This window comes from Acinonyx jubatus, chromosome E1 (assembly GCF_027475565.1).
Source record: "Acinonyx jubatus isolate Ajub_Pintada_27869175 chromosome E1, VMU_Ajub_asm_v1.0, whole genome shotgun sequence".
Taxonomy (NCBI): domain Eukaryota; kingdom Metazoa; phylum Chordata; class Mammalia; order Carnivora; family Felidae; genus Acinonyx; species Acinonyx jubatus.
In genome coordinates, this window is record NC_069397.1 from 31,610,501 (window position 1) to 31,621,331 (window position 10,831).

The window sequence follows — 10,831 nt, forward strand, 5'->3', positions numbered from 1 at the left end:
GAATAGCCAGCAAGTCTCTTTTTAGTGGACCCCAATTAATTTTCTGAGGTTTTTTTTTTCATTTACATAATATCTTGTTTTCTGAAGTTCATGTTCAATTCTATGCTACATGTTTTGAGATCGTTTCAAGGACCACATGTATTCTCAGGAAAAAATTAGCAATGGTGGAGACATTAATGTGCACTTGTTAAGGAATAATGGCAACTCAGTAGAGGCCAATACACTAAAACCAGTTAGCAAGACTGCAATTTGTGTTTTTTTGTTTGTTTTTTGTTTTTTAGTTTTTGTTTTGTTTGTTTTGTCTTTTGCTTTACTAAAGGAGAGCTTTTGTGTTCTACAGATGTGAATGTAACAATCCAGGGGAAATATCTAACTATATAAGTAAAACTGTGTGTGTATATATACACACAAATAAGTTTGTTTACACAGCTGTTGCTAAGGAAGGTTAAGATCTGTGGATGAATTGCACTCAGGAATTTCTTCCATTTTCCCTTAATTTCTTTTTTTTTTAATTTTTTGGCGTTTATTCATTTTTTTGAGAGACAGAGAGTGAGTAGGGGAGGGGCACACACACACACACACACACACACACACACAAACACACACAGAATCCGAAGCAGGCTCCAGGCTCTGAGCTGTCAGCACAGAGCCGGATGCAGGTCGAACTCATGAACCAAGAGATCATGACCTGAGCCTAAGATGGCCACTTAACCGACTGAGCCATCCAGGCACGCCCCCTTAATTTCCAAACCTACACTGAGTAAGCAAAAAACCAGATCAAAGCTCATTAATAATTAGCATATATCTCTCTAGGTGGCAAACGACAAACTCAACATTGTCCTGTATCCACTTTCCAACAATGGGTGCCATTAGTTACCTATCTTGATATGCAGCTCTCCCTTACTTGCTAAGTTTCAACATAGAATGGAAATTTTCATTTGGTTGAGATTGATTAGAACTTATTGTAAGAAATGCTGTTAAAAATATGTAGTTTGTCTACAATGTCATGTAAAAAATGCATAATTATTTATGTCATCAAATATAGTGTCATCAAGATAGAATAACAAGCTATCCTACCAAGGGCACAGTAAAGTTGAATACAATAATCAAAGGACAAGGCAGGACAAAAGGGGTCAAAATTGCAGAGAGCCACAGGGACAGAAAGTACATTAGTGACTGCCTGGGGCTGGGGATATGGGAATTAAGGGGTGATGCATGAGGGGTACAAGGTTTCTTTTGGCAGTGATGAAATGTTTGAAATTTGTGGTAAGGGATGCATAACTCTGTGAATAGACTAAAAGCCAAAGCTATTAAAAAAAAAATCACAAAGACAACTACATTGAGATAGCCATTACATTCACTGCTGCTGTCTTTTCCCCTTGAGGCATTTGCTGATTCTTGAATGAAAACAGTAAGACCAAATGAGCGTTAGCCAAGTAAATATTGCTGCAACCTCACAGGAACCAAGTCTCATCGGAGGCTGAGATGGAAGTTCAGGCCTACAAGCCAACAGGAATGATTTTGGAGAAAAGGGGAGCATAGAGGAATGAGACATACACTTCCTGTGCAAATTCTCATTCAGCTATTTGCTGAATCCAAAGCTGTGCATACATAGATCAATATTCAAAAGGGAAAAACAGAAAACAGTTGAAAAGTGACTTAAAAACTCAGTAGATAATTTAGCAAGCTCATAGTTTTCGGAAGGCAAGTTTCCATGATGGTGAATTTCAGTGAAGATGTGATGCATGCTATCCTCTAAATTTAAGGGCAAATCAGAACTATGGATCAATGTGGCATGCCCTTACTCTATGTAGATAAATCAGTATGTAGGGGAAATTTATAATATTAAAAGCCCCCAAAAAGCTGACACATTAATGGTCTAAGTATTGAGCTCAAAAAGGTGAAAAAAAGTGGAAATTATACAAAGGAGGAAAAATGGAATCAACAAAATGGAAAGCTATAACAATAGAGAAAATAAAATGGCCAGAAGTTGTTCCTTTGAAAAGACTGATATAACTTATAAATATATGACAAGTCTGACTAAGAAAAAAAAGGTACAATATCAGGAATGAAAAATTTGGAACCAATAATATGACCATTAAAGATAATGAGTATACTATAGTTCTATGATAATAAATTAATACAACCTATTAAAACTGTGTAAGAAAAAATACTAAATCTAAATCATATTCTATCCACTAAATACATTGAATCAGTAAAGTCTTCCCCTAAAGAGAACTCTGGGTGAGATAAGACTCATAGGGTGAGCAAGATGGTAGAATAGAAAGTCCCAGCTCCTGTTTATTGTCTTTTTTAATGTTTTATTTATTTTTGAGAGAGAGAGAGAGAGAGAGAGAGACAGAGTACAAGTGGGGCAGGGGCAGAGAGAGAGGGAGACACAGAATCTGAAGCAGGGTCCAGGCTCTGAGCTGTCAGCACAGAGCCTGATATGGGGCTCCAACCCACGAACCATGAGATCATGACCTGAGCTGCAGTCAGATGTTTAGCCTTCTGAGCCCCGCAGGCGTTCCTGTCCTTTTCAATAAACAGTGATCTATCAACCATCCACAGACAAAAAATGCCTTTTTGGGGAACTTTGGGATCCAGGTGAGAAGTTATGAAATTTCAGTGAAACCTAAGACTGAAGAGAGTTGCTTTGAGAAGGCGAGGCCATGTCTTCATGGCAGATTTGCCAAACATGGTCCCAGATGAAGACCCAAGGGCATTTCATACCCTATGCATGGAGTCTCAGTTGGCTCTGGTCCTGCAACTAGCTCCTTCTGCTGCTGCCTTGGAGGCAGATGAGCAGGCACTGGCTCCAGTCAGAGCCCAGACCATAAGTTTTAGAAGACAACTAAAGAAAATACTTTCATGATTTGGGGTAGAGACTTCCCAAATAGGGCTTAACCATTAAATTTTAAAAATTGACAAATTGAACATTAAATCTATAAGCTTCTGATCATTAAAAAATGTCATTAAGAGGGTGAATTGGCATTCCTCAGACTGGTAGAAGATATTTCCAATGCATATATCTAAAGAAGAATTTGCATCCAGAATGCATATATTGAACAGGAGACAACGGCAAAATAGCCAGTAAACATACATAAAGATATTCAACTTTAATTATCAGGGGGGAAAAAAAACGTAAGGAGATACATTTCCATACACGTCAGATAGTATAAAATTTGAATTTTATAAAATAACAATACTAAGTGCAGGCAAACATATGGAGGACCCATCATTCTTATAAAATGCTGGTGGTTGTGTAACACTGGTCCAAGTTCTTTGGAAAACTCCTTGGCATGACCTATGTTTTATTTATTATTTATTTATTTATTTATTTATTTATTTATTTATTTATTTATAAACTTTTTTTAAATGTTTTTATTATTTTTGAGAGACACAGGGAGGCAGAACATGAGCAGGGGAGGGGCAGAGAGCAAGGGAGACACCACGTCCAAAGCAGACTCCAGGCTCTGAGCTGTGAGCACAGAGCCCAATGCGGGGCTCGAACACACAGACCACTAGATCATGACCTGAGCTGAAGTCGGACGCTTAACTGACTGAGCTACCCAGGCGCATGACCTATTATGCTGAATACACACACACTATAGATCCAAGAATTCCGTTCCAAGGCATACTTCACATATAAATGTGCACCAAACGACATGTGTAAGAATGTTCATAGCATCATTAGTAATGGTTTAAAACAGAAACAACTCAATTTCCCATCAAGAGTAAAATTTGTAAATTATGAGGTATTTTTGCAGTGAAACAATGTAGAACAATGTAAAAATTATCAATAGATAATTGAAATAAGAGATGCAAGAGGATCTAGTTTATGAGCCCATAAATATGGGGGGGAAAGGCAAACTTATATTTGATGATTTTTGTCAGAAGAATCCTTATCTTTGGTGCAGGGTAGTACAGAGTGAAATGAGGCAGGAATGATGTTTCCGGGACATTACATTCTATAAGTGGTGTTGATATAGTGGTGTTCACTTTGTAAACATTCATGGAGCCATATAGATAAGATTTGTGCACTCCACTGTATGTTACATGTCATTAAAAAAATGGATGTTATTGATATCAGGTGCTGAAACTCCCAGTAGGCTCCCCAAACTTGTGTTGCAGGAGTGGTGGTGGGGGGAGGGGTGGGGTGGAGTTGAAGATGATAGTAGAAAAAGGACAACGACAACAACAAGAACAATGATAGGCACTAGTCATTGGCATAAAAGATGGGGACAGGGAGGGAGAAAATAAAGCCACCCTCCAATCTTTTGAAGTAGGTGCTATAATTACCCTGGTTCATATAAAAGAAAGAAGCTCAGTGGGACTAAGTAACTTGCCAAAATTGACAGATATTTATATAATAAAACTGAAACTGGAACCCAGGCCAGATGCTTAACTCCATACTTTTTCATTGCATACAAAAATAATTTATGTTAAAAAAAAATCTCATTTTGAAGGAAAGATCATCTAGTACTAAACTAGGACAGACCGCCAAAGTTTTATTTGGTTTAACAATAGTATAGAGACTCCTGGGTGTCTCAGTCCATTAAGCTTTTGACTTTATCTCAGGTCATGATCTCGCGTCCCTGAGTTTGAGCCCTGCATTGGGCTCTGTACTGACAGCTCAGAACCTGGAACCTGCTTCCCATCCTCTGTGTCCCTCTCTCTCTCTGTCCCTCTCCCACTCATGCTCTGTCTCTGTCTCTCAAAAATGAATAAATGTTAAAAAAATATTTTCAAATAGTATATAACTCCACCCCTGCAGATAAAGCAGCAGAGGAGAAAATTATTTAAAGACCATAATATTGCCTCGTTACTGAAGACCCGATGTTCCTGATGACTCTAATTGTTTTATACTGATAGTTTTTTGCTCGGACATTACTATTTTACTCTATAGTAGTTTTGTGTCAGTTTTCCTAGTGCCAGTGAAGTCTTTGCAACTTAAGAGGAAAAATTTTGAAAACAGTAAGTCATGTCTTCCAAAGGTAGTAACAGAATTTGGACACTCATTTTCTGTCCCCAAGTTTCGCCAGTCTACCAGGCACTCTCTTCGCAAATCATCCCAATTTATTCTTTAAAAAAGGAGTTCGGGGGCACCTAGGTGGCTCAGTCGGTTTAGCATCTGACTCTTGGTTTCACCTCAGGTCATGATCACGGTTCGTGAGTTCGAGCCCTGCGTTGGACTCTGAGCTGACAGTGGGGAGCCTCCTTGGAATTCTCCCTCTCTCTCTCTCTCTCCCTCTTCCTCTCCCCTGCCTGCTCTCTATCTCTCTCTCTCTCAAAATAAATAAAAATAAACTTTAAAAAATTTAAAGAAAAGAATTTGGAACTGGGAGACTTGGAAGCAAAAGATCCTTAATGATTTTATTATAGCATTTTATAGATATGTTTGCTGAAGGTAGATATGTATTAGAGTACTTATTATATTTATATTTGCAGATGAGTTTCTCTCTCTTTTAATTTTTTTTCCCAAAAGGAGGCACTTAGTGATCACTGAATCAGGAATTCTTTTCCTAATTCAGTTTATTTAAGGCATTGGTATCTCCCACATTACCTGTGAGGCCTTCATGGGATGTTTCCTGTTTCAGGCCAGAACCTTTATACCACTTTGTTGACTTGCTGCTTACCCTAATTTGATGGAGGAAAGCTTTTTATGTGAATTATGTAGGCACACAATTTGGCAAAGAGTAAGAGGAAAAAAAGCTTAAAGACACCATAGTCAACAAAGCCAATGCTAAATACACACACACACACACACACACACACACTTTATTTTATCACTCTCAGGAAGCACAGTACTTTGCAACTTCAACTCAAAGATTGAAAATAAAAATCTCTGTCACGCAGAATCACTTAAAGAAAATCCCTTCCTTTCCCACTCTCCATTATGACTAGAGCTTAGAAATCATTTGAATCTACACATCAGTGCAACAGAAAGAGATTCATGGGTCGATATCATTAGATTTACCCCATTGTGTACCCCTTGGTGTGTTCCAATTCTACTCCCTTTAATCTACATTGGGATGCCTTCCCAGTCACCCATTCAGGGTATCTGGTTTCATCACAGCTAGGCTCTTTCTACAGCAGGGCCTCCCAGGCCTCCCTGGACCTACTGATATTTTCAACCAGATAATTATTTGTTATGGGAGGCTGTCTGGTACATCGTAGGATGTTTAATAGCGACTCTGGCCTTCTACTCACTCTATGCCAGTATCACTACCCTGCCTCAAACTCAGTTTTGACAACTGAAAATGTTTCCAGACATTGCCAAATGTCCCTGGGGAGGCAAGTGGTTCCTAGTTGAACTCCAACATCCCACGAAATGTAAACGAGTCACAAAAATACAGAGGAAGAGGAAAGAGGACATATCTGACAAGCATATTTTAAGATGTTTTAAGCTTTCCAGGAGGATCTTTATATCTAGATAATTTAGATATTTTTTCTTTTATAAGAGAGGTAGGGGCCACAGCAGTGTATCCATCATTTCAGATCTTACCTCTTGCCATTACTTTGCAGATCTGACCTCTTGCCATTGGCTCCACTACACTCGGTCTTCTTTTGGAGGTCAGCTTGTAATAATTTCAGTTTCTTTTGGATCTCAGTCAGAATACCTATTTTCTGATCCAAAATGGACAATAACTGGGCAATGCAAAAATCAACATCATAGTTTACCCCACCAGCTGTCTCCTGGATGTTGTTCCCTGGCGGTTGTCTTGATTCCGTCCACGAAGTCCTTGTATCCTCCCCTAATGGAGTGGACAGTGTTTCAGTGTGCTTAGCCTGTTCTTCCTCTTCACTCTGGATACAAGGTATTTTAATGACTCCATCCCTTTGAAGGGATGTTTTTGAATTTCTAACGTGAGTCTCCAACATCCTTGGCACCTCAGGTCCAACCGGATAGAAACAAAGATGGTGGGGCCTTAAATCCAGAGTTAATTCTTTCACTCTGTTTGCATATCTTAAAGTGTTGAGGGTGTTTTCACAAGAGGCCATCCCTGGAGAGATAGTAGCGATCATACAAGTGGAGGAGTTCTGGCCTATGAAGGAGTCCCGGAGCACCTGCGTGAGTTTGCTGGCTCTGAACGGGGTATGGGACTTGTTCTGACCCAAAGCCCGGATGCATTCTTTGAGCGCCAGGAGACTTTTATTAATCTCCGCCCCTTCCAGCTGCCGTTTCCGGTTGGCTTTGGCAGTATCCGCTCCCCTTTCGTTCCCAGCCAAGTCAACGAGGGAAAACTTGCCATGCAGTTTCCCTCCTGACTTTAGGATGATCTGGAACACCGCATGGCTCCTGGAAGAGTGGGCATTGACTGATGTCTGTCCCGAAGTCCGGCAGCTGTTCCCTAGCTCCACGAGGTTCAGCACGTCCTCCACACAACATACCTCCTGCTCCTGAAGTCCGACCACCTGGACTTGCTGATTGCCATCCTCAAGGACTTGCAGCTTCTTCTTCAAGTTTAACAGATCATACACCTTGCCCCCATAAATCTCAAAAAATGTCCCGTAGACTTTGAGGCCCAGCTTCTCATAAGCTGCAGTTTGGAGCAGGAGGAAGACATCCCGCGCCACCAGGGCATAGATGCCTTTGGAGCAATCCTGGTCCCTTCCCGAAAAGGCCCCGCCCATGGTGTGCGTTTTCCCACTGCCTGTCTGCCCGTAGGCAAAGCAGGTGGCCATGCCCTTGTGGAAGATGGACTCCACCAGCGGCTGGGCGGTGAACTGGTACACTAACTCGTTGGAGGCGGTGTCATCGAAGGCATGGTCGAAGCAGAAGGTCTGGTTCTCCAGGTAGCGAGTGAGGTCCACCTTTTGCTTGGACTCATGCACCATGACCACGTTGTCCGAGGGGATGGTGATGATGTCCAGGTCCTTCATGGTGGTCTCTCGCTGGTTGAGAGGACGCTTCCGCACGCAGACGCAGATCCGATGGTCTTCCCGGGGCTCCAGGCTGGACACCTTGCTGCCGTCCAGGTGCCTGCGGTACTCTTCGATCATGTGCATGATCTCGTAGTTGGGGTTTCCCGTGTTGACATTGAGGGCGCGTTGGGCTCGGATCTGCAGCTGCAGCTGCCTGCGCTTCTCCCGCTGCTTTTGTAGCTTCTCGATTTCCTGTAGGCAGGGAGACTTTTTCCGCTTCATCAGGCAGGGATTGCTGGGGACTCTCAGAGCGGGGCTGTCCCCTGAGGGCGTTTCGTTTTTCTGGGGGATGGTCGCAATCCACCGCGTGGCCGCGCGCTGGTCCCCGATGGCCGAAGGGGGCGCTAGAGACAAGGGCAGCAGTGAGGACGGCGTGGGGTGCTGAGCGGAGGCCAGCGCGGGATTCAGCAGGAATATGGTCTCCAGGTCAACCTTCTTGCCCTTCTTGACTCCCTTTTCGACCCACTCCACCGTGACCCAAGCGTTTTCTCTTTTGATCTCTGTGACCACAGCGAGGTGGATGCGCCCGTCGCTGCGCTGGATCGCCACGCAGATGCCCACTTGGACATCTCCCGCCTGCGGCATCAAGAGTTTCAAGTTTGTGAGACGAGGGGCGACGGGGGGGCATAACCGGCGGGCCATGGTGAAGGATAGAGGTGTCAGGGCTCGCCTTTGGGGGGCCCTTGGGGTTGGAGCGGCAGGACCTGAGCCCAGGCCAGCCTGAAGCGCCCGGAGCACTGACGCACCTGTGGTTTACACCTGCCTTTGTGAGTGGAGCACTAGGGCTCTTCCTGGGGCCAGTGGCGTCACAAAGGGTTGGAGACAAGAGGCAGCAGAGCCTAGGGCCTCTAGATGAAAGCTGGGGGTGGGAGGGGCGGTGGTGGTGGAGGGCGCGTTGGTGATTCTAGGTGCAGAAACACCTGGAATAGAAAAAAATGTTCTCTTACCGCTGAGGACATAGGGATCGGAGTTGGGAGTGGGCTAAGAGTTCTATGGACGCTTGAGCCTAAGCTTTAGGAACGTCCCTTCTCCCCTGCAGCGTCAAAGCTAAGGGCTTCGGTTTGAGAACCAGTGAACGTTCCCTTCAACTTCAACTCTCCAGTGATCAGCGGGGACAACTGAAGGCAGAGCCGGCCGCAGATCACGGGCTTCTAAGGACAGGATCCCGGAGAAAGGCCCTCAAACCTGCCATCCTTCTTCGCTCCTGCACCCCCTTCGAAACTCGTTGGCCGCCACAATTTATAGTCGTCTTTAATGGGATTTCTCATTACAAAATCAAAATGAGTTCCATGTAGTGGGTTCTTGTGGTAGTTTGCTAATAGGGCATTTCCTTAGGCGCATCTGGGTTTGCAAACACGAGGTGTTTATCACGTTTCGGGAGGCTCTCTGATAGCTGTAACGTGAGTGTTGGTGCTCTGGTAGTCACCACCATTTGGGGGATTATTTCAGTAATTACCTTTCTAAATTCCTTCAGTCATTACATTTTTGGCCTCATTATCCATAATTTGGAGAGGAATGAGGGACTTTTGGTGGAAACAGAGAATTCATCTTAATACCTGCTCCTTACCCTGTGTGTGTCCTTTAGACGTTGTGGAGGTGTGGCCAGAGGGAGGGCGCTGGGAGAGGGGTGGTGGTGCAGGGGAAATGGAGAGGAAGCTGAGAGGATCAGAGGCAAACATATATTTTGACAAGATTGTAATTATTTTTTTCCTGTAGGATGATTTGCTTGAAAACAACAAAAAATGGCATCAACTGCCAGATAGGCCAGTTGAGGATTAAGGTGGGGGGGGGGGGGGGAGGGTAGAGAGAGAGGCAGACACAGAATCAGAAGCAGGCTCTAGGCTCCGAGCTGTCAGCGCAGAGCCCAACACGGGGCTCGAACCCGTTCCTGGATGACCTGAGCCGAAGTCGGACACTCAACCAACTGAGCCACGCAGGTGCCTCTACTCACTGGTTAATACAGGCTTTTGTGTGTCTTCTCCCTCCTCCTCAGCCCATCCTAATGTGGAGTTAGACTGTCCTTTCCCTGCCTCTAGAAGTCTTCTATAACCGTGACATCTTTAAATCTCCCAACCAATTATAACCCTATTTCCTTGGCCAGCCTCATCCAGTCAGGGACTCTGTCTATTTCTCATGCTGCTCCTAGAGTTATTCTGACAGCTAATTCCTTAGTAATTCCCCGCTTACAAACATTTCAGTAGCTCTCCATCATCCTAATTGATACAGCACAAATTCCATACAAGGGCACATGGTGCACATTGCCATCTTGCCTGCCTTTACATCCTCAAGCTTTAACCACTGTCCACATTTAGTCTAAAGTTGAGCCATACTGAAGAATTTGAGGTCCTTCAAACAAAGTATGTTTTCAAATTACTAATTTCTAGCCCAGATGGTTCTCAATATTAGGGTACATGAAATTGACCTACAAGAGCTTGTTAAAACAGATTGCTGGTCCCGCCCCTGAGATTCTGATTCAGGAAGTATGAGGTGGAGTCAAGAATCTACGTTTCTAACAAGTTCCCAGGTGATGCTGATGCTGCTGGCTCTGGGAACACAGGCCTTGGGAATCACTATTTGAGCTCTCAGACTAGAATAGCTTCTCTGTATCTCCTCATTTGTTGACAGTTCTTATGATCTCAAACTGCATTTGCAGCAGTATCGTTTTCATCTACTAATACAAAATTCAGAATTCAGTAACCATCTCCATACCCTTCTCATTTTGTGGAATTTATTCTGAGGAAACAGTCCATCTAAGAAAACACTGTGGGTTTTTACTAATGAGGTAAATATAGCATTTGTCAAACTGTAAAGGCCTAGATACAAGTTACGGTATCATTTTTGGCCAAGACCTGAATGACCATTTGGTAGATGAACAGTTTCTCCAGATTAGAGACTGAAGATT

The 10,831-nt window shown here is 43.4% G+C and overlaps 1 protein-coding gene across 1 annotated transcript; it reads right to left on the reverse strand.

Annotated features, from left to right (window-relative positions):
- Nucleotides 1–6,378: 6,378 nt before the first annotated feature.
- On the reverse strand, nt 6,379–8,699 carry KIF2B (kinesin family member 2B). The gene has a single exon (XM_015088440.3). It carries the CDS (start codon nt 8,569–8,571, stop codon nt 6,505–6,507), a length of 2,067 nt encoding a protein of 688 aa, XP_014943926.2. The 5' UTR covers nt 8,572–8,699; the 3' UTR covers nt 6,379–6,504.
- Between the last annotated feature and the right edge of the window lie 2,132 nt (nt 8,700–10,831).

What these genes read in the sequence shown, in the direction of transcription:
- KIF2B (XM_015088440.3), bottom strand. Translation starts at nt 8,571, where the DNA reads ATGGCCCGCCGGTTATGCCCCCCCGTCGCCCCTCGTCTCACAAACTTG.